General features: G+C 32.9%; 1 protein-coding gene and 1 non-coding gene across 2 annotated transcripts in view; one reads left to right on the top strand and one right to left on the bottom strand.

The window, feature by feature from the left end:
* The window catches only part of PICALM (phosphatidylinositol binding clathrin assembly protein), a 121,384-nt gene that overhangs the window by 65,915 nt on the left and 28,302 nt on the right, over positions 1-27,167 (top strand). Inside the window, 9 exon segments of the mRNA XM_028516644.2 lie at positions 1,732-1,825; positions 4,855-4,966; positions 6,495-6,601; positions 8,813-8,854; positions 12,693-12,778; positions 14,936-15,059; positions 15,336-15,472; positions 17,837-17,940; positions 23,173-23,301. Coding sequence (XP_028372445.1) covers positions 1,732-1,825; positions 4,855-4,966; positions 6,495-6,601; positions 8,813-8,854; positions 12,693-12,778; positions 14,936-15,059; positions 15,336-15,472; positions 17,837-17,940; positions 23,173-23,301 — 935 coding nt within the window.
* LOC114501192 lies at positions 9,189-9,302 on the bottom strand. The gene has a single exon (XR_003684947.1). It is a non-coding gene; the product is annotated as a small nucleolar RNA SNORA27 (small nucleolar RNA).

The following is a 27,167-nucleotide window of genomic DNA, read 5'->3' on the forward strand; positions in this document are numbered from 1 at the left end:
AGGAAGTAAAAATGAGAAGGGATCAGTGTGGGTAGTGGGGGTTTGGTGCATTGAAATTTATGATGAAGTGGAATAGTTTTTGCCATGGAGATAATTGACAAAGGCTGCTGGAAGGTTAGGAAGTTATTGTCATAGGTTAAGGTGTCTGAATTTTGTCTTTTTTCACGGTGGTGGTATGGAGTATTTGATGTGACTTTGGGGACAGGAAAGTCAGGGTCTCGACTGTGGGAATGGGATATGACGGACTTTGAAATCAAGATGTTGGATTGGTTATCCATGTAGATGTTGATGTAACAAAAAAAAAAAACCTGAGGAAGAATTCAAGTTTTTCGTAATGTAGGAAAAGTGACCCATAGGTAGAAAGTGACCTCAGCAAGGATAGAACTAAAAGGGAACTAAATGATAACTCATAAAATGAATGTGTGAGATGTGTATGAGAATAACGAAAGGATTGCAAGGAGGGAATAGTGTCCTTACCCCAAACCCCAGCAGCCAGTACTAGTCAATGTAGTTTAATATTTGAGAGGTTAACTTGTCTCATTGGGAGAGTGTTGGACTAAAGCTGGTCAGTAGCTGCCCACCCAAGGCAGTCCAGTGTTATTAAATTTTGTTATGTGTCACAAAGCAGTATTGTTGCTTTTAATAACTTAATTTTTTTCCTGGCTTCTGGATTGTGATGGAAGGGGTGTAACTCAGGGTGGAGCAGCTGGTTATAAAAGTATGGTCTATTTGTAAATTAGGGAAAGCCTGCACACTTTTTAAAGTATCTTGTTACTTTGCCAAAGGGTTCTGAAAAAACACCATTTTGAAGTCGCATGTGGCATTCTCATTTATATAATGACCCTGCCACTGATTAGTTCTCTGAATGTAGACAGTCAGTCATATAACCTTATAACCTAAACTTTTATCACCAATAGAATGGGGTTTTTGTGAGGACTTGAAAAAACATACATCAAGTCCTTAATGTGGAGCCTGGTACATAATAAGCACTTAGGTTTATTTGTGTACTTTAGCCCCAGTACGTTTTACCTAGTGTTTTTGGATACTAGTTTTGTAAAATTCTAGTTTATTTGGCACTGCTACTATTTCTCTATCTTTAGAAATATCTAAAGAAATGTTTAAAGGATCTTTTCTGGAATTAACAATATTTTATTTAAAACTTTCTTTTAGTATTCACTTATTTAATGGTCAATTGGAATGTCTTTGTAAAATTGTCTTATTTTATAGTAATTTAACTATAATTTCCTGTATAAACAGCCATTGGTATTTGAGTAATCAATAAAATGCCTCAATAAAGCAGTGCTCACCAAGACTTTGAATTTACTGCTGCTCCATCAAGTCCTAAAGTCCTAACAGTTTAGTAATTTGAGACAAATAATTATATTTGTAATTTAAAAAATAGTAAACTGCCTTTACATACATGAGTGGTGTACGGATTAGCCGATTTCCTTATGTGAAAAGTGCACTATAAACCTGGCTGTATAATATAAGCTTTGATTTTATTCTCTTGTTTAGATCAGTTTTTTTAAGTTTTAAATTTCACACCTTGATGGACATAAATATTTCCTGTTCTTGTTTATTCTATATGATTTATGTGTGTGGTTTCAGGTTCAGTAATGACTTAAAAATATGTGACGTTTCATAGCAACTTGTTTCTGTTTAGAGAAGCAGATGAGAGTTTGAAATGTAGATTTAGTAGTAAACTTAATTGTTTCTTTTCTTAAAAAACAGGGCTGATGGAGTTATGAGGACGATGAACACAGAAAAACTCCTAAAAACTGTACCAATTATTCAAAATCAAATGGATGCCCTTCTTGATTTTAATGTAAGTTGTTTGCACAAGTCTTTTATAATTTAAGGTTTTAAAAAGTTATCCTTATAGTTAGTTGTTCAGGTTTTTATTTTTAAATTTTCATTGACTTTAACTTTTCATACTAATATCCTTTTTGTCTAAGTATTTTCTCTAAATGTGGACCAAAATCAGATTACTTTCTATCTTTATAGTTCTATAGAGTTACTCAGATTTGTTGGGTGGTGCTTCTCTAGCTCTAGAATTATAGGGTATATAGTCATCCCTCTACACCCACAGGATTTGCTCTAGGACTGTCTGTGGATACCAAAATTCATGGATTCTCAAGTCCCTTATATTCGTATAACCTACAGACCACTCCCAACTACAGGGTCTGCCCAGAAAGTATCTAGCCATGTAATACGAAAAATGCAGACATTTATTGAAGAAGATGCAAAATACAAGGAACATTGTACATAGCCAGAAGTCTGCCAAATCTGGGCATGGGGGCGCTGAGTCACTTCAGTGATTTGATGTTTTACCAAAATCCTGCATGAGATGTGAGGTTCAGTTCCATATCGGAACACATACCTAGGTTGCATGTTTGGTCCTACCTCTGGACACCTACAGTTCCTTTGTCTGGGTGCGAATGGGAGGCAACCAATTGATGTTTCTCTCTCTTCTTTCTTCTCTCTCTAAAAGCAATGAAAAAAATGTCCTTGGGTGAGGATTAAAAAAAAGTTTGGCAATTTTATTTAGGAATAGCCCATTTAATATTTTACTTATCTGCTTTGTAGGAGTCAAAGCGTGATAATTACAAAGAAATAAAAAGGAAGTTCAAATGCACTTGTGATGCAGTTTTGTAGCTATTGCCCAAGGGCATTGTGTTCCTTAGAATTTTTGTTTTAATGACTATCACTTGAACCAAGTTGCCAGCTTTGTCCTTTGTTTTTAATATGCTAGATATTATTATTTCCAAGTCTTTGGGGGGGCATCTATTTTGATAGCTTATTTTAGAGCTTATAAGTACAACTTAGTGAATGGAGCTGTGACAATTTCATGCTGAAATTGATTTTTCCTTTAACTCATCAATAACAAAAGTATTCTGACAGGTGAAAATTATATGCAATTTAAATTCAGTGTTTGCAATAATATTAGAGCACAGCCAGGCTCATTGATTTACATATTGTCTGTGGCTGTTATTGTGATGTAATAAAGTAAATGACAAGCAATTTGTTGAATAGTTGTGACAGAGACCTTATAGCCCACAAAGTCTAAAATATAACCAGGTCTTTTACAAAAAATGTTTGCTGACCCCTCGTCTAGAAGACATAGGAGACTGATGTAACTACTAAGGGATATTTTGTTTTTTATAGAGAAGAGGGTACACCCAGGAAATTTGTTTTCACTTTATATAATTACTTTCTTCAATGTCTGTATTGTACTCTTTTCAGTGTCTATAGTGTACTTAATTGTATGTAGTGATTTACCTGATACACCTATTGATCAGAGTTTTTCTTTTTTTTTTTTTTTAAGATTTTTTATTTATTCACTTTTAGAGAGGGAAGAGAGGGAGACAGAGAGAGAAACATCAATGTGCGGTTGCTGGAGGTTATGGCCTGCAACCCAAACATGTACCCTGGCTGGGAATCGAACCTGCGACACTTTGGTTCATAGCCTGCACTCGATCCACTGAGCTACGCCAGCCAGAGCAGTTTTACTGTTTTGTTTTTTTTTTCATCCAGAAGATAAATGGGAAAAGAACAGAGAAGGGAGGGACACTAAATTATGTGTGTGTTAGGTAATAGATAATATGTGCATCTATACCTTTATCAACCTTTCTCTGTAGATTAATGCTTAAAATGAGAATTGGTGGCTCAAAGGACACAAACATTAAAATTTTTAAAATACTGCCTGTTTACACTCCAAAAGTGTTGAGCCAGTCAGTTCTCAACAGATGCCCATTTTTAATTTTTTTTTCATTTTTATTGGTACTGAATACTACTTGGTTTTGATTATTTTGATGCCTACTGCTCTGGCTCTCAAGAAAGTATAATTCATTAATTTAATTTGATTATTATATCTTAATTTACATGATAAGTAAAGTTGAACTTCTTTTCACATATTAGTCATATGTATTTTTCACTTTGTGAATTGTTTGTCATTTGCTTTATTACTAAGATTCTGTCTTTATAGTAGAAATTAGCCATGTTAGATATTCTGCAAATATTTGCCAATTTGTTACTTAATATTTAACTTTGTGCTTATGCTTTGGTATACCTAACAAGTTAATTTTCATGTGCTAAATATTCTCATAATCTAAAAAGGAACTTAAAGTTAATTTGGCTTATTCTTTTGATTCATTTCTTGAGTAATAAAATTATTCCTAGTATTCTGGATAAGATAAATATGTCCTTTTTTTGTTACAGTATAGTTCAGTAATAATAAATACTGATTCATGTGTAAGTTACTGCACCAGGCTCTTGACCTTCAGTATATCATTTAATTCTCCCAGTAACCAAATGAGGGAGAAATATTATTATTGTAATCATTTTGAAGGTCAGTTCATTTGTAATATTGGAAAAGGTATATATATTTTTAAACGTATCTTCTATCAAACTTAGCAAAGTGCCTTGGTAATTGCAGTAGCCATTTAATAAATACTTCTGGTGTAAAAATATTCAGTAAATCCATCATGACTCAGAGTAAACGTCGACCTAGAAATGGGCTTTTTTGCAATTAGAAGTATTTCATGTTGAAATGAACTTTTTAAAAAGACTTGAGATATAGTCTAGGAATTTCAAAAGTTAAAGAGTAATTTTTGTTTTTAACTACTAATTTTAAAGCTAAATTGAATATTGTTGGATGTTTGTTTGCTTGTGGCTTCTACATAAATCTGAACTCTTAAGATTTTTGCACTGTTTGGCTGTAACTCTGATTGCAAGACATAAATGTCTTTTTCTTTAATATATCTAAATATATGAGTTAACTATATTTTTAATTTGAAGGAAGTCATCATGTTTAAAACATAAGAGTAGCTAATTTTTTTTCTAATTTTTCCCCAGGTTAATAGTAACGAACTTACAAATGGGGTAATAAATGCTGCCTTCATGCTCTTGTTCAAAGATGCCATTAGACTGTTTGCAGCATACAATGAAGGAATTATTAACCTGTTGGGTAAATATTGTTGTAGCTTAATGGCATTTTATTTCTTATCTTGTGTCATATGGGTAAATAAAATTGTCTGAGTTGTTACTTAAACTTGCCTAAAATTTTACTGTAACAATTAATTTGGAGCAAAACATTTTATACCTGTTATATATGCTAAGTGATTAAATACTTTTACAACTGGGACATTTAGCTAAATGAACTTTATATTTTTATACATCTGTGTTTTCTTCTGTTAGTTTTAATAATTTTTAGAAAAATTAAAATCCCTTTAAAATTAAGTTGGAAGTTTTCTGGAAAAACCTTGCTTCTTCATAATTTACTCTATAACGAACTTTAGCTGTAAAAATGATAACTTTAATTAAACATTGATAATTATTTTAAACTCATTAAACATTTATTTTGAAGGTTGAGGTGTTGAGGGGCATTTTAGGACTGTATGGTGCTTTATTGTGTATTCGGTGTGCAGTTGATCCTTGAAAGATAAGCCTAGTTAAAGGTGTACTTTTTTTTTTCAACAAATACAGTACATTTTTTAAATGATTTTCCTAACATTTTCTCTTTTTTCTACCTTACTTTATTGCAACAGTACAGTATATAACACATATAATCTACAAAATATGTGTTAATTGACTGTTATCCCTAAGGCCCACAGTCAAAAGTAGGCTATTTAGTAGTTAAGTTCTTGGGAAGTCAAAATTTATACACATTTTTTCAACTGCGTGGGAATTGATAACCCTTGTGTTGTATACGGAATGCAGTTAATTTTGCCTAGGGCTGCTCTTTTGTGTTTTTTGTTTGTTTGTTTGTTTTTCAGTAGGATTGGGATAGAGTATGCGAGTAATGGTCTTCAAGTAGTGCCAAGGCACAAATTCTAGATATCAAATGTGTTTACTCCAGTGTGCTTGTTCTCCCCCCACTCTTCTTAATTTTTTTAAAGAATTTATTTACATTTGTTTTTCATAGGCTTGGGTAACAGGAACTTCGGGATGCTTTAATCCATGAGAAACAAAATTGGGCTTTTTTTTTTTTTTTCACAAGTGAAAAATGGAGAGTTTTTCTTCAAAGTTTTGGAAGGCATACATAGTCTTCCATTCCATGATTACTACAAGTTAAGCTCCTTACAGCTGTTCATATATTAAGTGTGAATGAGCTTTTCCAGTGACATTTGGATATGAAGTAGCCATATTTGTTAATATATCATCAGTAAGAATATTTGGAAATAAAAGTTGGTACTGTTTTAAATGAAGTGAAGGGTGATATGTATTAACATGCAAAACATGTTTTGGGAATTGCTAGGGAAGAAATACTGTAGAACAAACTGGTGATGTTAGTAATGTCAAGTAGTTTTTCTGTTTTTAATATGGTAGTGTCTATATTTTCACTTGCTTTAAATATATAAGCTAATTTAATGCTATTTTTTCTGTAGGGTGAGTGTGTTCTTGACACCTGTATGATCTCTTTGGAGCTCTTAGTACTTTTTTCTTTTTGAGTGTTATATTTGATGTAAAAGTATTTTTACATCTACTTTTGGCAGAAAAATATTTTGACATGAAAAAGAACCAGTGCAAAGAGGGTCTTGACATCTATAAGAAGTTCCTGACCAGGATGACAAGAATCTCAGAATTTCTCAAAGTTGCAGAGGTAAACTGTCTTTATTTTTTAACTTGTTTTTTTTTGTTTGTAAGTGTGAGTTTTGAAGAAATCAATCATTATTCAAGCAAAAGAAACATTTTAAATGTAGTGTGTATATATTCAGTTATGTCAGTAGGTTATATTCTTTTGTTGTGTTGTATGTATGATACAGTATTGCATAAAATATATCCTGTATATTTAATTCAGTATTGACCATTGAAAGGTAATCTATTTTAAAATTATTGATCTATAAATTAGATAGGTGACACAGTGGTGGCAGCAATTTTTATGTTTGGAATTATTCATGCATTTTATATTGGGCATAATTCAGGGCTGTTCTCATCTAATGTTAGTGCAAAAACCTTTTCTCCACTGACATCTGGAGCCATGTTGTTCAAAATGTTTTGTTCCCCTGCAGCAGTGAATTTAGTATATTTATTGTTTATCAGTGGTTATAAAATCCATGGATGTAGGTTATAGGATAATCTAATTTTGCAAATCTGTTTAAGAAATAATTTTCTGAAATTGTCACAGAATGCAAGTGTGGTAATGCTTGCAGGCATTATCTTGCTTGTATAGAGGCAGCTCTTAAAGTGTTTTTTTTTTTCTCTACCCTCTACCTGTCATCACCAGAGATTCCTTGCTAGGATAATTCTGGGAGATGACTAGGTTATAATTGATCAGTCATGTCAATGAAGTTAATCAGGAACTAGCAAGTTGGTGAGTTTAGCTTTATTACCATAGTGATATTTTATTCTACAGCAGATGAATACAACAAGATGATGAGACTTTTGAAGAAAATAGCTTTGTGTTGTTAATCAGCTATTTTATAAAGTCTACTGCGATTTATTTTGAATTTAAAATCTCTTTCAAGGGGAAGTTAATGTTTTTTTCCCACTTTAGGGTCAGTCATATATTAAAAGCAGAAGATAGAAGTTTAGGCTATGATTTAGTAAATTCTTTAAATTAGTTTTAATTTGTTGACTTTTCCCTTTAGTCTCTAGTGTCTTTTGCATTTGTTAGTTATAGTTATTGACTTAAGTCTTTATTTACCTCCAGATCTGCTGGTGTTAGTTTGAAATGGAATAGACCACCTATATTCCATGTGATCTGAGAAATGAGAATACTCTCCTGCCCTAAAATAGTTTTTCATGAGGCTGTGTTTAGGGTTGTAATTTCATTATGAGATCTTTCTCACATGTAACCTTTTCAAATGTCTTTGAAGGGAACAAATGTATCAGTTATTAATTAGCTATTAAGGTCTCAATTTGAATTATTTTATCAAATTTTCTACTGATGTGTTTCTGGGACTGGTCTTGGAGAGGCTGGGAAAAGGAAGAGAGAATAATTAGAACACAGGTGGCAAACACATGGCCCATGGGCTGAATCAGACTCTCCACCTTGTTTTATCCACCCTGGCAGCAGCACTGAGCTCCTTGCCCCTAGTTAAGGAGTAGTTACATTTATACAGTCCTAAAATTACATTCAGCCCTTTGAAGGTAACGGGGAGGCTGATGTGACCCTTGGTGAAAATGAGTTTGACACTGCTGAATTAGAAAATGAAACATAGCCACAAGGGAGGGATACAGTTTTTCAGTTGGGTTACTAGTATGATAAATAGGAAAGGTTTTTATCTGTCTCTCCTTTTTTTTTTTTTTTTTGCTGGAAATTACCTAGTGCCTGAACATCATAAAGTGTATTTGAGATTGTAGAAAGTTATATCCTGGTTAGATATCACTTGGCATCTGTATAAAACCTGGCCTACTTGAGTGAACATAGGTTTTAAAAATTGTTATCTATGGTGATTGCTTAGAAAAGCATATTTTACGGAGAAAGGCAGTCATTGTCATCAGGGTGGTTCTTTAATTTCTTTTTTATGCCCAAGGGAACTTGTTCGTGGTCAGCCTTTCTCATTCTCGCCATAGTGTTTTTCAGATTGTGACAAGGTATAGGGGCTTAGAACTTATGGAGATGGTAACTTAATAGTCTTCATGAATTTCCAACTCTAGTTCCCCACCTGTTGCAACTTTTATAGCCATCAGATAACATCTAAGCCCTTGGAAATACTGAGTGATATATTTGGAGATTAAATATTCTTGATTTTAAAGAAGCCTATCTAAAATTGTTTACAGTATTAGTCAAATTGTCATTTTCTAGGTTTTACTTATAAAACATCTTTATTATAATTGTATCTATTAAATACAATACTTCTTCTTACAGCAAGTTGGAATTGACAGAGGCGATATACCAGACCTTTCACAGGTAAGTGTATTGTTATAATATCAATTCACTGTCTGCTATGTATTGCTAGGTGTGAAAGGCACAAGATGAATAATATGCAGCCCATGCTGTCGAGATCAGTGTAATTTTTCTTGACAAATTTTAACATTTTGGTGTGTTGCTGATGATTGTTCATATAGAATGATCTACTCACCTCTTATATTGGTGGAGCTAGGCACTGCTATACCATTCCTTTAGTTTATTCCTTTTAATCTATCTTTCCTGTCGCCATCATTGTCAAAAGGAAGAATTGAACTTAGAGAATGGTATTTTAAAAACAAAATGTGCACTGTACTATTGATAGAGAATTTTTTCAATTTGTTTCCTCTGACAGGATATACAACAAACACCCAGTTTACATGAGTTTTAAAAGGATATTTTCTTTGCCCCACTTGAAGATAGAGAATTATTGTATACAGGATTTGTGTTTCCTGTTTTAAACCTTCAGCTTTGGCTATTTGACTCAGGTAGGAGTGTTATATAGAGATAAACCTCAAAAGATGAAATTGGAAGAAGTGAGCAGGCTTGTTCATCTGTTTGAGTCCTGGCTGTGCCACTAGCTTGCCCTGTGATTTGGGGAAGTTACTCTCTGTGGTTCAGTTTTACCATTTCTAAAAATGGAGAATTTACAGTTCCTTCTTCAGAAGGAGTTGGGGTGTTTAAATGAGTTAACACCTAAAACATAGCAGTAAGCACTCAGTGTTAGCTTTTATATTGTTTTTATCATTATCACTTTAAAAAAACCTAGGAAAGAAACTTTGCTGCTGATGATTGTTCATATAGAATGATCTACTCACCTCTTATATTGGTGTTCATATAGAATGATCTACTCACCTCTTATATTTAAATCTGCGTTTTTTCTGGCTTCATTTTAATCATTATCTAAGGCTTTTTTGTTTTTTATATTTTTAAAGTTCAATCATTTTTTTTCTTTACCATTTAGGCCCCTTATACTCCCCTGTTCCCAAGTGGCTTTTTTGTTTTGTTTTGTTTTTAATGAGTGTTAAGAATCAAAGTACCTGGCATAAACTATCGTTGTGACATTTGTATCACTTCTTTCCTTAATAGACTTTTACCTTATTTTAAGTTGTTCTAGGACATCTTTTAAATAAGGGTTTCTGTTGTATCTCTTTGTACTTGTTCTGATTCATCATCCCTTTTGATCTGCAGACCAAGAGTACACAATGGATCTAGCTATGGCTTATATGTAAATAAAACACTCTACAATTGAGTTAAATTGACCCCATTAAGATTAAGTACATTATTGTGGGCTAAATGTGAGAAGAGTCCTTGCTGGAACCAAATGTAGTATAAACTGCAGTTTCTTGGTACTATTGACATGTTGGTGAAATAATTCTTTGCTGTGGGGCTGTTGTATGCATTGGAAGATGTGTAGCAGCATCCCTGGCCTCTACTCATTAGGAGCCAATAGTGGGAAATAGCCAACATTTTCAGAATATTCAAATCAGTAAAATTATTGGTGAAAATGAAAAATATGTCCTTTATTTTACAGAAAAAAACCTAAATGGACTTTTTGGCCAACCCAGTATTTAGGAGGGTTTTGAAAATAGTTTGTTATTACTTATCCTGACTTGTAGTTTAATATTTGTAAGCCTTGATTTAAACCTTCCAGAAAAATATGAACTGTAGTTTAAATGACCACCTAGTTTAAGTTTTAATTTCAGATTTTGTAGCATAGTAGTTAATATCCAGGCTTACAGATCAGATACACCTTAGACTCTATATTGGCTCCTGGATAAGTAACTTAATTTTCGCAGTCGCAGCTTGTTTATTTGTAAATAGGATGTACTAGTCGTGTCTTTCTCATAGTGATTTTATACAAAGTAGCTAGCACAGTGCCTCTTGTATTATAAAAACTTTTTAAATGTTAACTGCTCTCTCAATATTCTCATTATCCCTGACAGTAGTTCTTGGCACAGTGCTTTATCTGGTGTTTGCATTTTGTTGGGGGTGGGTGAATTGCACGTTTGTTCTCAGTGCAAACATAGAAATCAGTGTTACAATCTAATATTTTTGGTTTTAATTTATTTTTTTACCGTATTTGCTTTGTGCTAATATGTAGATATCTATCTATCTGTCTATCTCTTATCATACGCGTGTGTGTATTCAAGGAAATTATTCAAATTGTATTGTTAGAGAAATTAGCTAGTATTGCTTCTTCCAACTATTTTTAGATCTCTGTATTTCAGGAACTCTGTATCTCCATAGTTGGGGTAATTAAATGCCACTGATGCATTTGCTTCACTTAAAATTAGTTACAGTTTCTTCTCAGATTATTGAGAAGGTGTCCTTTTGAAAGTAATTAACTCTTTATATTAAGTTGAAATTTGACCTATAGCCTGAGAGTTTAAAAGCTATTCTTTTTTAAATTTGAGGTAAATAGCTATTTCAGTGAGGTTTGATAACTATAAACATTTGTGTAATCAACACACAATTCAAGATATAAATCAGTTCTATCACCCCAATTCTTGCATGCCCTTCCAGTCACTCCCTAGTTTTCTGCATGCAAACCACTATTTTGACTTCTAATAATTCTGTCAGATCTTGAATTTAATATAAATGGAATCATGCAAGTAATTTATTCTTGTTTTGGGCTTCTTTTGCTCATCATAATGTTTTGAGATCTGTTCATGTTGTTGAATGTACCATTAATTCACTTGTTTTTATTGCCACATAGTAATTTATTACGTGAATTTACCACAGTTTTGTTTATCTATTTTCCAAATGATGGACTTTTGGATTGTTTGCTACTTAAAACATTCTTTTCTTAACTTTATCATTTACACTATTATAGACGCCCTAATTTTTCCCCCTTCGCCCACCTCCACCCAGCTTTCACCTCCCCCTCTTCCCTCAAGCCATCACTACGCTGTTTTCTGTGTCTGTGGGTTATGCATATATCCCTACTTATAACATTCTTGCATATTTGTTTTCTTTTGAAGACACACTTTTATGTCTCTTGGGTGAATAATTAGGGATGGAATTAGGTAAATAAAGTACGTAAAAATCCAGATCCTTTTTCAAGGATATACTCCCACTAGCATTGTGTAAGAGTTGTAGTTGTTCCTTATCTTCACTACCATTTGATATTGCTAGTCTGTTTGACATTAGCTGTTTTCTAATTGGTAAGAAGTTGTATCTCATTGTGACTTTAAATTTTATTTCCTCGATGTTAGTGTATAGTTTCATTTATCAATAATTATTCATCTCTGACCGTGTGACTCAGTTGGTCACCCTGCAAAGTGAAAGGTCGCTGATTCAAACTAGCACATGCCTGGGTTGTGGGTTCAGTCCTTGGTCAGGGAGTGGGGAGTATATATGAGGCAACCTGTCAGTGTTCTCTCTCACATCAATGTTTCTTTCCCTCTCTTTCTCCCTTCCTTCCCCCCTCTCTCTAGAAAAATAAATAAATAAACTTTAAAAAATAATTATTCAAAAGTTACTCAGAAGGTACTTATTAAGTACCAGGAACATGTTCAACAATCTGTCTAACTTTTAAGATTATGGTTCTATTTAAAATTCAAGTAAGTGGAATGTTAAATACTTGCAGGATCCTCTTAAAGGTTTCATGTTTACATAGTCTTGGTTTTCATGTTTTTTATTATGTTTATTAATCTCTTACTAGGCCATGCTTATATAATAAAAACAATAGTGTCATTCGAGGGCAGATAAAACTCCAATGTTAATTAGTTCATGGGGAATATAACTATTTTGTTTTTCTCGTATGTCAGATGCTAGTTGATTTATTTTGACCAGTGGCCTGATTATCATGAAAGTTTTAATATTTGTGTAATTTCAGGCCCCCAGCAGTCTTCTTGATGCTTTAGAACAACATTTAGCTTCCTTGGAAGGAAAGAAGATCAAAGATTCTACAGCTGCAAGCAGGTAGACTATTCTTTATAGGGCAAGAGCTGGAGTGATGTGTCTGAGAGAGTAGATGAATCCATCTCAAGTTCCAAGTTAGTTAATGTCCCTTTATCTTGATTTAATCACTTGGGTTTAGTAGCAGTATCAGCCTGGTAGAGTTGATTAAATGGGATTAATACATTTAATCCTATCAAGGGTTAATCCTTGATAGGATTAAATGGGTTAATACGTGTAAATTCTTGGAATGGTTACTGATCTTCAGTATATGTTAGCATCTGTGAAGGTGATAACAGTGTCTAGAATTGTGTTCATAGTGTGAACATTTCTCTTGAGGTGATAATACATTGATTTGTATGATGTTTTATAATTATTAAGTTGTCTTTTTACAAATTTGATTAACCCTCACTATAGTCCTGTGAAGTATATAAGTAGTAACTCTGGGCCTCAGACTTAAGATGTCTGACATCAAATTTTACCATCTCTCTCTAATGCCAGTTCATGGGGTTAGACATACAATATTTTAATCAGTCTCTCGGGTTTTGACCTGATTGCCAAGATGGAGACCAATTTACATGGCAAATTGAAATATACACCACCTCAACTTTGTAATATGATTTTTGTGTTGGGTAGTGACTTAATTATCATGTTTTCTTACGAAGATTTCCCTTAAACAGTATAAAGCTAAAAGTTTGTATGAAATATAACAAGAACCTTCTTTTTAGACTTTATTAGACAAAACTTTTTTTTAGCAGCAAAATTTAAGAAATTTGTAAAGGAAAATATTGCTAATGATTTAATAGTTTTTAATTCCAAACATGCTGCTTCAAATTTCTAGTAGATTTTTAGAAGCTCAGAGATTTGAGAAAGTAATGAAAAATATAGCCAAGGAATTCAGGTAGACTGATTTACCTCTAATATTTTTTACCATAGAATTTGTGGGGGTTTTTGTTGTTTGGGGGGGGTTTTTTTGCATTTTTGTCATAACAGTATCACTCTTTCCTTGTCTTCTGAATTGTATCTTTATATTGCCTCATTTGTAAAATTGATTTTACATAAAATTTAAAGAGTTTTGCCACTTGTGTGCTTAGAGTAGAAATTAATGAAGCTTTGGCATATGATAAAAAGAAAATGATGGAGGATTAGCAACAGGGGAGTGGGAGGAGGAGGGGGGAAGTATGGAGAATAAGTAATGCAACTTATTCTGGTAGATGGCAGGTAGAAAATAGACAGGGGGAGGGCAAAAATAGTATGGGAAAGTTAGAAGCTAAAGAACTTATGATACATGGACATAAACTAAAGGGGGGGAATGTGGGTGGGAGAGGATGTGCAGGGTGGAGGGGAATGAAGGGGCGGTAATGGGACAACTCTAATAGCATAATCAATAAAATAAGAAAAAAATGAGTAAGGTTGGTCACTGAGGAGTAGTTCTTCACATGGGTTTATTTTACCTATAATTGACATTTGGAAATTTAATTTTGGAGCTTACAGTATTGGTATGATTTTGATACAAGGGAACGGAAACAGCTTACTATGAATCTGCCAGTGAGAGATGATGCATTGTGGTTGTGTAATATATTTGAAAAGGAAATTCTAACATGGCAAAAGGGTAGCAGATAGAAAGGAGGTGCCAGATGGACCAGTGACTGGGATGAAATTGGTCTATCTACTTTTGAAGGAACCTCTGGGTCCTCTTTGAGTGTTAAAAGGGAAGCATACCTAGACACATTATTTATTTCTGGTACTCATGTTTTAGCGTTCCTGTAGTAGTACTGTCAAATCCCAGACTAAATTAGCAGAGTCATTTTCTGTGAAAAGCTCAGTATTTTTTACCCATCAGGGTTTTCTTGGGGAGTATGTTGCTCTTTCCTTGTTATATAGGTTCCATTCTTTGGGACTTAGAGGCAGTTTCTCTCACCTTTATTGAGAACCCTTTCCAAAATCTAACACTTAACTTCAAAAAGAGTAAATGTGTGTGTATATATAAATCATCTAATTGCTAATAATTCTCTAGGTTACTGGGTGGACTATTTCAAATGATGTACTGATTTTGACTTCATAAGTTAAGTTTGTAATTATAGTGCCTGTCCATGCCAAGGTTGCCAGATCATTACATAACCAGGTTGTCATGTGAAATGTTTGACAAAAAGTAAAATTACCTTTGTCCAATTATTCTAGGGCAACAACACTTTCCAATGCAGTCTCCTCCCTGGCAAGTACTGGCCTGTCTCTTACCAAAGTGGATGAAAGGGAAAAGCAAGCAGCATTAGAGGAAGAACAGGCTCGTTTAAAAGCTTTAAAGGTAGGTGTATGCATTCTTTTTATTTGGAAAAACAAGTACAGGTGTTCATAAAATAATTAGAACTCCTGTAAAAGCTAACAGTCTTTAGTGTGTAGTTATTTAAATAGGGCAAAACTCAGTACATAGTCTAATTTTTCATCGTGAAGTTGGATGACGACGGATAAAGTGTCAGAATACCTTTCTTCTATCACAACAAAATTAGAAAATGCTTTTGTTTAGAGGGCATTGCAAACATCTGGTTTCTGGATTCCTTATGGTAGTTACCTTTTTCAACAGGAACAGCGCCTAAAAGAACTTGCAAAGAAACCTCATACCTCTTTAACAACTGCAGCCTCTCCTGTGTCCACCTCAGCTGGGGGTATTATGACTGCACCAGCCATTGACATGTTTTCTACCCTTAGTTCTTCAAACAGGTGGGTGGAGAGGTTAAAGATTTCCTTTGAATATTTAGGTTTGAAGACTTTAAATAGAAATTTTGCAGGACTTACCAGATATAGTTTGCTGTATCATTTGTCATCATAAATCACAAAGGAGGTGGTGATAAAAGGAGGTAGAGCTATAATAAACTGAATGCAAAAGTGATAAGAGTTTGTATGTTGACTGTTTAGGAAATAGAAGATGGCTGGCCCAAATTTATTTTACTGTATTGTGTAATGTGCTCCCGTGTAGAATGTGCACCCATGTTTTTGACCCAAACTTAGAGAAAAAAAATCTTTTGTTTTAATTTTTCTAATTCAACTATTTATTTATTTATATTGAGAAGCTTGTTTTTTGTTTGTTTTAGAAAGGCATTTTAGCATTTACTTTTGAACATACAGATTTTGTTACTTCTTTCTAGAGTAACACTTTTAATACATAAGCATAAATAAAAGAATCAAAAACATTTATATAGGTAATGAATTAGTAGTACCCATGTATAATGTGCATCCTTATTTTTCCCTCAGTAATTTGGACAAAAAGCACACATTATACATGTCAAAATATGGTAATTGGAATGTAGTGAGTTATCTCTTGGCAAACATTTCATTATATAAAAATTAATAACTCTTGGAAATGTATATGGATAATGGGTATGGTATGTATTTCAAAATATCCGTAGATTACATATTAAATGTCTTTCATGTCTATTCCATGGTGTTAAACTCAGTAATCTGGAACACAGTAAGGGTTTAGTTGTCAGATTTCTGTGGTATTGAAGCCCACCGGACCAATGTCACTAATCTTGTTGCTTAATTTAAGCGGCTTTTTAACAGTGGAAATATAATATTTCCAGGCAAATTAGAATAATTGGCTTTTTCAAATTTTCCCTGTCTTTTATCTCACAGTGGTTTAAAGTAGAAATGTGGTTGCCAGGTTGTGGTTCAAATCCTGGTTCTGTTATTTCTTAATTTTTTTTTTTTAATCTCAGTTTCCAAATAAGATAATGTATGGTGTAGATCAGGGCTTCCCAATCTTTAACAATCATCAGAATCATCTGGAGGGTGATTTCTGAGGACCAAGAATTTTCATTTCCAACAGGCTCCAGATAGGATTTAGCACAGTATTTGGCACATGGTAAATGCACCATAGAGAGTGATGAGGGTTTTTTTGTTGGCTTATCTTTGATTTTTATTGTTGTTACTGTTTATTTTATTAGCTCATCCTCAACAGGCCTTCTCTCCTACCTACTGACTTCTGTCACAGCTTAATGTAACTTTCATTAACTCAACTGCTCCCTGCTCCCTAAAGTCTTATTAGATTTTTGGTGAATTTAGTTACATGTTTTTCTTTCAGCTTTATTTTTTCATTTTGTTTTTTGTATGTTGCTTTTCTTAATCCCAAGAAATGACATTGAGTGTCAAATTTTCCACTTGGGGAGGGGAGATGAATGGCAAAGAATGTCAAATAAGGATGAAACAAGTGTTAGATGAGACACTTTTTAATAGTAATTGAAGGCAAATCTTACAGCCTGTTACAGAATACTTATTACATATTCTAAATGTATTTATATATTTACTGATCTAATGATAAAACTATTTTTTTTTAATATCTAGAAGACAGGTGTTTGAAACAGTTTTTAGTGTAACTTAAAAGTGATCTATGCTGTGCTATACATAATGCTTCAATTCATGGCAACTCTAGGTTTCTGGTGTTTTTTTGTTTGTTTGTTTTTAAGTTATTCCTTAATTGCAGAAAAGTCTTGTGGTAAGAGGTGTATCATATAAGCAGTCCCCCTGGAATTGTGTAATGGGTGGCTCTGTTATAATTTTATGTCATGTATGCACATGTGACTTTTTTCCTAAATTATTGATATGTTGTTTGGATTATGAAGCACTAGAGATGAGATTTACTTTGTAGGGGTATTGGTATTGCAAATGCAGTTGAAGTTCTTAAAAAATTAAAAGTGAGGAAGCAAATTTTCTTAAATAATTTTAAAATTGCCATGATGTTTCATATTTCTGAATCATGTTATTTGGGTTCATTTCAATAAGGAAATCGGTAGTTTAGTGGGGAAGTTAATTGATCCTTCCCTGAAGGATTATTATTATTTGAATCATATGTAAACAGAAGATATGGTATTTGAATATTTTTCTAGGCCTCCTTAGAAATACGCTGTTGTATGAGGGATATGACATTGTTACCTTGTTGAAACTTGTCCTCCTATTGAGATTTACATTATTGGGGTTTTCTCTTAGTTTTGTTTTTAATGTTCTTACTTATTGGGGTGGGAGAAGGGAGTGGCTAATGTAGCAAAGCTTATCATATAATTAAATCATCTTTTCAAAATATCTTTATAGCACATCGAAGCTACCAAATGATTTGCTTGATTTGCAACAGCCAACTTTTCACCCATCTGTACTTCCGATGTCAACTGCTTCTCAGGTAGCGAGTACATGGGGAGGTAAGCATTAATGAATTCTGCTTTGTATGTTATATTGGCATCTGCCCTCCTTATTCTGTGGTATTTTACTTACCTATGTAGTTTTGATTATGCCTGGTACACGAGAACTTAGAAAATATTAAAATGGTAGTGAATCAGTTTGCCCTTTTGAAGACATTTTCATTTATTTATAAATGTAATTTTAGAATTTGTCTTCATTTAAATTGTGAAATGGGGTTTAATGAAGGTGAAATGAAAGACCAAATGTATAAGCATAAAATTATTCTTTCAGTGTTGAATTTCTACTCTGTAATCAGAAAATTGAGTAATAGTCAATTTTACTCTTGGTATAGAAAAAACATTTACTTGGAGGGGGGAAAACTCATTTGATGTAAGTATATGATAAAGCTATAATAAAACTCATGGGGTATTACCAGGCAGTGAATGAACTATGTTCTGATCAGGAATGTCATGACAGACTTTATAGTACTTGTATTTAAAATGATGATTTAATTCAGATCTATAAGATTTTGGTATTCACAGGTTTTCCCCTAGTATTAACAGGAATGTTCGCTGCCCTTCAGTAGTTGCTTGATCTGGAGGTGACCATGTCATGATCATGATCTTGGCATCTTTGAAGGAGTAAGCCTGCTTCGTCCATGTTGATTTTTAAGCAGTCTTGCTTAGATAGTCTTGCCTGTTTTCAGATAATTTCCTTTGGTTGGTTTTGGTGCTTCTATTTGTTTATATATACGAAAGTAGTATTCTATAAACACTCAAAAATTATTTTGGAAGGTAAGGAGATTCTGAGAAAGGACTCTGTCTAGAGAACTGTAGCGAATGAATGGCAAGCTACCTTAAAATTTATATGTGACTCATATGTAAAATCTGAATTGTGATTGGCTTACCTCATAACAAAGATGAATTTTTGTTTTTGTTTTTTTTTTTATAGTTACTTCTTAAGGCTCTGTTTTATATAGTAGAACATAATCTCTGTGAAGGCAGAAATTTTTAAATATTTTACTCAGTACTATACCCCCAAAGTCTGATTTATAATAGGTAGTTGGAAATATTTGTTGAATGAATGGGCATTTTCTTTTTTTTTAGACAGGTTATTTCTGGTTCATAATTTAGGTCAGGAAATAGGAATAGTAAAACACTAAAATAATAGATGTTTAGAATAATTTTGTGAGCCATAACTTAATTAAAAACTAGTGGTCTCTGAAGGCAAGTTTAATTTAGCTAAAGCTTAAGATCTGGGAGCAGTAGTTTCTAGAAATTATAAGCTAGTTTAAAGTCAAATGTTTTAGAATTATTTATTTGAATGGAGTACAGAGAGCTATTTCAGGTTAGGAATGGAGTTTCTTAATGTTCTAATAAGAAGTCCTAGTTTTAGTATTTTTCATTTGCCACAACTTGCTTATTTTTTGCTTATTGTAAATTGCTTTAGAAAAGGGCAGTAGAAGTAGCACAGTCATTTAAGCAGTTTCACCTTGCTTCCTTTTAAAAGAGTAGTCTTTCTAAATTAAGTTTGAAAAGTTGTTTTTCTTACGATGAAAAATTTTACAGAAGGCTAATGACAATTAATATAGCATTAAAAAACAACACTGAAATTTTGTCTGGACACCATATAAAATTAATTTTTGTAACAAGTTAAAGAATTTAACTATTTGGAATATTAACTGTTTGCAGTTATTTTAAGTTCATATAGGAAGGCAAGTATACTGTTAACCATACTAGAATAATTTTAAGTAATTTCAGCCTCTAAGAATTGTTCTGTGTCCTATTATGAGAAATATTCCATAGCAGTGTATGTGTGGATACAATATGTTGGAATACATTTAATTATGTTTTATTTTTCTTTTTTTGCCTTGTGTACAATTTTTATCAAAAATTTCCCCATATTTTAACATTAGGCTTGCTGTGTACAAGTGAGACTGTTAAAAGTGTTAAAAATATAAATCAGGTACAGTGGGAGCAAGTACAGAGGCAGAAAAGCTTATTATAAATGAGGAAAGGACAGTGATCTTTACTATGAACTCCTCAATTTAAGAAGAATTAAATGTTTTTAATGAACATTTTTTGATTGATTGATTTTCAAGAGAGAAGAAGGGAAAGAGAGAGAAACATTGATATTTTTTTTGTTCTAGTTATTTATACATTAATTCGTTGATTCTTGTATATGCCCTGGCAGGGGAATCAAACCCACAACCTTGAGGTATTAGGACGACAACACTTTAACCAACTAAGTTACCCTTCTAGGTGAAAAATTAAATCTTGCCTTGACTTGCACATAAAGATATTTGGCTTCTGAGTTGGTGATAATTTCAGAGTTTTGGGTTTTGCATATTGGATAGTTGAAGAGAATTTTAAGCAAAAATTTTTAATGCTTTTTTAATGTAGTGGATTGTTCATTTCCATGCAATTCAAATTAAGATTTTTTTTACTTCATTGTTAAGATTAAAGTTAGACTGAGATAAATAAATCTTACATGTAAAATGCTTTGATTATAATGATACATTTTTAAAGATTTTGAAATTAACCATTTACCTGAACATTTGAAATACGTAACATTTTACCTCGTGCTGCTTTTATAGTGCCAAAACAGAGATATTTATTTTTGATGATTATATTATTCTGTGCTTCTCTTGCTTTTCATTTGCTAAAAATGGATGTTAACAGATTAGAAATTTAATTTAGTTCTTACCATAAGCACCACAGAGATGATGTATATTCCCAGTCACAGATAGGTTAGTGATACAGAGTTAAAGGGAAGTAAGGTTTGTATGTTTATGTGAAAGGCATTTAAGATTCTGTCGAAAAGAGAAAACACAAGCCTTCCTGTTCCTCTCATTATGTTATTAATGAGCCTGTGATTTTTCAAGAAATGGTCTGGAGCCTAAACAAGCACTTGGTATTGAATACAAATATCTGAGACAATTTAAGTTTTCATTGCTTTGAAAACATTGAAAACAGATCTAAAAATATACAGTATTATCAACTTAGTACACTGTTGTATATTTTAAGCAGGATTTTAAAATTTAATTCAAGCCAAAAAGAATTTTCCATTCTGAAGTTTAATTTGCTTTACTCTCAGCTGGCATGAAATGTAATGTTTTTTGAAAAAAACTCAATTTTCTGTGTGTAAAGACTAGACTATGACTGGACTGGTTCTATTTTAATCTCTTTTTTTACTTTTTGAATTATTTTTCTATGCCTCTAGTGTAACAAAATTAAACTTCCAAATTAATAATGATAAAAATAATGGAAAATGTAATTTTTAAAAGTTTAAGGAATTTAGAATAAAGTTGCTTGTCTAGTGCGTGAAGTTTAAGTTGGAATAGCTGGGACATGATATTTTTGTTTTAATGAATGTTTATATTATTTATAGTACATTGTCCATTCCTACATTAACATTATCTAGAGTACCTGTAGTATTCTGTCAAGTAGTTTAAAAGCTGGTTTTTCTTGTAGTCTCACTGACTTCAATATATATGCACTTGCATATTCTTCTCTAGGATGTTTTGAATAATAAAAATGATTGATATTATTATGCATATGGGTAAAACACTATCAATCAGTAGAACAGCAGATAACTAGTGACCTTTCCCAAACACACATTTTCTCATAAACCAGTGGATCTGTTGGAGAAAAGTATGTCTTTTTTTTTCTTTTTTTTTTTAATGACTTCTCATGTGGCTTTTATTGCATGGAAAACTGAAGAGGTGTTCTCTGTTGCTCATGGTCCAACACAATGTAATGTACTTTAAAACTCCATGCCACTATTGCATATTTAAAAATAGGACTTTGATCCAAACTGATCAACTCTAAACTTAATGCAGTTCTTCTGCAAGAGAGAGAGTGGTCATCATTACAATTTTATTTAATATGGAAAACCTAACATACCTATTTTCAACTTTTTATTTCTGAATTATTTTTTTCTGATTCTTTTTCCTCACTGTTCCATTTATTGAAGAGTGGAGGGGGAAAGGTATTAAAACATGATTCATTTGAGTTTGAATAGTACACGCAAGAGTTTTGATACCTTTGTAGGACTTTACTTTTGGCTGTCAATTGATGTTCCATATTAATGCTTAATTCCTAGAAAGTGCCTTACATGATAAAAATATTAATGTTTTTTAAGATTTTTATTAATGTTTTAAAAAGATTTTTAAAAGATTATATTTAAGCCAGTCACCTCAATATTCCCTTTATATTTTTCTTTTGTAAACATATGTGGGATTTGTGTACACATGCCTTGAATTTATTGACTTTAAAGAAAGTATGCCTATGTCATAGCGAATGACTGGTCTTAGGCCATTGCTGCCTTCTTATTGTTCCATCACACAGTTTTAGAGTAAAATATAGTGCTTGATACTGTGAAGGTACCACGGTATTCAGTAAGGTCACAAATTAGAGTAGACAACGGGTTGTTGTCTTTTCACTTTTTATTGTGTTTACAAGAGAAAAAATTCTGACACTATATTTTTGCTACTCTGTATTTTCCTCTCTCCTTGTATGTAAGGTAGAATGAATGGTTTTCAATCATTAGAATGACAATTATCTTGAATGAGATATAGGTGCATTAAATACTGGATTCTAAAACAATTTTATGTGTAGAATTTGGTAATCATGTGTATATATGCTAACATTCTATTAGGGAATAATACTTTTGTTATTTCTTCAACAAAATTTTAAAGCTGAGTCTTTAAAACTCTTAGCTCGGCCTTTAAAGCTGTTCAGTCTACCAAATGGCCTTTGTTCTTAATTTTCTAAAATCCTTTTCCCTATCATTAGATCTTTTCTTCATCTTTATTTTCTTATTTCCTACCTCTGAACCTATACAAGAGTTACCAGCTTTTTGAGTAAACATAGCTGTGCCACCAAAGCCAATATATTCCCATCTAGGGCTGGAAAATAGGTTGAAGTGGATGGCTGTTTTACAGAAGCATTTTGTTTATTACTCTTTTTTAACTACCTGATGCTATGGCTTCTTAATGCGGGAAAGCAGATCTGTCCTTAGTGTGCTACTATTAATGTTTTTTTTTCCTGAGAATTCACTTTAAAATATGTTAAATGCAGTTCTCCTTCTTGTTGATTAGATATTTTTGCATTTAAGATTAATAAACAATAATATAGCTACTACTTTTCACTTTGCATCTTTTGACTAATTACAATACTAATTAATTTACTTCCTTTCTTCATTTTGCTGTAATGCACTGGACTACACAGATCCTTTCTCTGCTACTGTAGATGCTGTTGATGATGCCATTCCAAGCTTAAATCCTTTCCTCACAAAAAGTAGTGGTGATGTTCACCTTCCCATTTCTTCAGATGTATCTACTTTTACTACTAGGACACCTACTCATGAAATGTTTGTTGGTAATGTACCATTTAACCTTTCTTTCCAATTAATGTTTATACTGCCTAAGGATTTTTTTTAACGTATCCATTCATTATTTTTTAAAGCACTGAAATAATTACTTTGGATTTTAATATCAAGTTTTAAAATAACTGGATAGCAATAATGTAGTGAAGGTTTTTTAATTGACACTAATATTCCTAATTTCATTTAATGCAAGTTTTTAGGAAAGGAAATTTCCTTTGAAGTTGGACTTTTTAGTGTTTTGTTATCTATCATATTATATTGCATTACTCAAGCTGTCTAGCATCACATACTGCATCCTGTTTATTAGTTACAAGAGCTGGTTATTAGGAGAGTTGGGTGAAGAGTAACATTCCTTAAACTTACACATTTATGTGTGCTTATATTTTTCCTTTGTATTTGTGGGAGAGAGTGCTTATAATAGTAGCTTTCAGGGTGGTTATATTAGTAGCTGTCATAATTTTTTCCCCTTTTTGACTGAATAACCTTTAATTGCAGTATATTTCACACCATGATTACTTAAGAAGAGTAAATTTTTAAGTATATATGAAACAAATGTTTTTTGAATCCTGCTAAAATGATGCTAAACCTCCCTTAAAAGATGGTGAAACTGCTTTTATAAAAATCAACATAATTGCTTAAGGTGACACAAATTTAAGTCTTTGATTAAAGCATCATGCAGAAAGTCATCTATGTAACCCTGGATATAGAGCATGTGGCCACACTCTGATTATTCTGTTAGATATATCTGAGAAGGAGGAAGGGAGGTGACTAAGAAGGCAATAGTTGGAGATTTGAGAACATTCAAAGGCAGGTACTCTAGTTGTATATAACTAGTCTGATAGCTCCAAAGTGTAATTATGGATTACGATAATTCCTTTGTGTCATTGTAATACATTAAGAATTGTATAAAAAGTGGTTGAAACTAAATTTCACATTTTGTTATTTTTTAGAAAATTTGTCAAATAGAGTCCTTTATTTGCTTGATAGTGAGAGGTTACTAGAGTTATCCTTGGAGGTTTTTTTAAAATTTCTTACAAGTTTATATTTTCTTTTTATTTACTATGTATGAACTAGTATATGTTTAGTGAATATGGCTGCTCATGGCTTTTTAGTCAGTTTTCTTAATTTGGAGATAGAAACAGATGTCTTCACTTTGGGCCATATATTATTTCCTGTTTTAGGTTAGAACAGTGCATGGGCTTCAGGCTGTCACATCTGTATGTACTGAAGAGGGACAGAATGGAAGGCAGCAACTTTAAGCTAAAGGTCCTGGCTATTTCACATTCAAACAGAAGCAGAATAAAAAAATAAAAGCCATTATATGAGAGTGATAGAATTATTTTGGCTCTTCAAGGAAGGTCTGTAACCAGAGGAATATATACTAGAAATGTCATTTTCCTAATGTTTCTTAAGTTAAAGGGCTATGGGTTGAGACGAAGAAGACCAAAAAGCAAAGCAGATTAGTAAAATTGATGGCCTTTTATAGCCAAGGTGAGCAGGTGCATTTGAAAATCAAAATAATAAAACTGGTGATTCAGTTTTCAAAGACCTCCAGCTCAACACTCATGCTGGTAAGAGAGTATTACTACCATTTTATGATGAATCACCTGAGTCCCAGAAAAGTTAAATCAACTGAGATAGCCCGGTTCTTGGGAGCAAAGCCTGAAGCAGCAGACTTGCAACTTTGCCCTGTAAAGTTCTTTTCACTTAAGAAAGTACAGGCTTCCATTTAAGTCTTTATATTCTCTTTCTGAGAGCAAATAGCACAAATGAAAGTATACTAGAAAAACCTACATATGCTGATTTTTGTCAATAGAGAAAAAAACTTGTTAAATACTCATTTTTTAATGAAAATGAGTACAAAAAGAGAAATTAAAAATCAAACATGTCAGCCATTAAGCATTAGTCTAGAATAGGGGTCAGCAAACTCATTCCTAAAAGGCCAGATTGTAAATATTTTTGGCTTGTGAGCCACGTAGTCTCTGTTGCAACTACTCAACTTTGACATTATAGCCTTGAAAGCAGCCACAGAAAATACATAAACATAAGAACATGGCTGTGTTCCAAAACTTTATTTACAAAGACATGCAGCTGTAGTTTGCTGATGCCTCTCTAGATGAGACTTTTTAAATAAGAAGCCTTACAACCCAAGTTAAGTTTCTAAGAAGTTGAGTAATAAAAATTCCAGTAGTTTCTTACTCAGTAGTAAAAGCATGAAAGGACCACCCAAGGTGTGCCATTCCTAGAGCTGCATCACCTGTTTAGCCACTGCCCACATACTATCATTTAAAACAACTAAATGTTAAATGAAATTAAAACTTGACTTCCTCAGTTGTACTAGCCACATTTTTCATTGCTCAGTGGCACATGTGACTAGCCACTACCATATTGTACACAAGAGATTTATAGAACATTTCTATTATTAGAAAGTTCTACTGGCTGGTTGTGCTCTGGAACAGCAGTCAGCACACTTCATGTGTAAAGACCCAGATAGTAAATACTTGCATGTTTACAGGATACATAAAATCTTGATTGTACATTTTTCGTGTCTCTCATTTTGTTTTCTTTCCTTTCTTTCATTTTAACAACCCTTTTAAAATGTAAAAACTTTTTATCTCACAGGGTCTTACAAAAATAGGCCAAGCCTATAGTGTGCCAACCACTGCTTTGTAGGATTAAGAACAACCCATAAAATCAGAGGTTATGTAGCCTCCACAAGCCCTGTTAGAGGAGGGCATTGATCTCATGATGCGATGCTGAGTGTACTGGGTAGCTTGTCCTCATTAAAGTTATAAGAGCTCTGAATTATATGTAAGTCAGGGGGAATGGGTGGTAGCTCTGGCTATGCCATGCCTGTAACCTTGCCTAGACCTGCTTCCTCATATGTAAAATAAGACATTAGACAACAGATTAATATTAGCTAAAAAGCCAACTGCTTCATTTTTTTTTAAATCTAAGCAGATACAGTTTTGGTTATTTTGAAAAATTTGTTATGAATATAATATGTATTTTAAATATAGTACTCATAATGAAGACTTAAGTGCTCTTTTTAGTAAGTTTTCATTTGAAAATGCCAAGTACCTGGATTCCCCTGGGTTTTTGTTTGTTTTCAATTACTCCATTTTACTTTTAACTGTGCTCCACCGCCACCCCCACCCACACGCACACCTATATACCTTGTTGGAATCTTTTTTTTTTTTTTAAGAATTATTCTCATTTTATTTCTGGAGAAGTTTGATCAGATGCAGTAACACTGATTCCAGGTGAGGGAGGACAGAGGCATGGCAGCTAGCATCCTGTGGCCCAGAATACCCCACCCTCACTCCTAGACCTGGGCTCCCTTCAGTTTCAGTTAAATAAAGAGAAGAAGATGTGCACAGTGAGTCCTGGGAGGATCTACCTCCTGCACCCGCCCCCTCCAGGCAGAGGAGTCTGAGCACAAACTATTAACAGTATTCACGCCCACTATACTCCACCAAACCAAGGCACCTTGTCAGATTGTTTTTCTGATACTCAGGCTTATTCTAATACTATCCTTATGTGTCGTGGCCCTTCTACTATAGCTGCTTTATTTGAGAGTATGTAATGGTATCTCTAAAATTTATCCATTAATGCAAGAGGAATTTCCTTTTATTGTTTTTCTTAAAATGAATTTTTAAAATATTTGTAAGGAAAAATACTTGATTTTAAGGAACAGATCAATAGTTGCTGAATTTTGTTTCCTTGATTAAACTCATTATTGTGTTGTGAAATAATGTGGATACCTGTCATCTTTCAGTTAACTTTCATTTATACTCAAAACTTTAAAATTCTCAGAAAAGTTTATAACATTTTAATGTTACAGACTTAATGGAATCTA

This window comes from Phyllostomus discolor, chromosome 6 (assembly GCF_004126475.2).
Source record: "Phyllostomus discolor isolate MPI-MPIP mPhyDis1 chromosome 6, mPhyDis1.pri.v3, whole genome shotgun sequence".
Lineage (NCBI taxonomy): Eukaryota > Metazoa > Chordata > Mammalia > Chiroptera > Phyllostomidae > Phyllostomus > Phyllostomus discolor.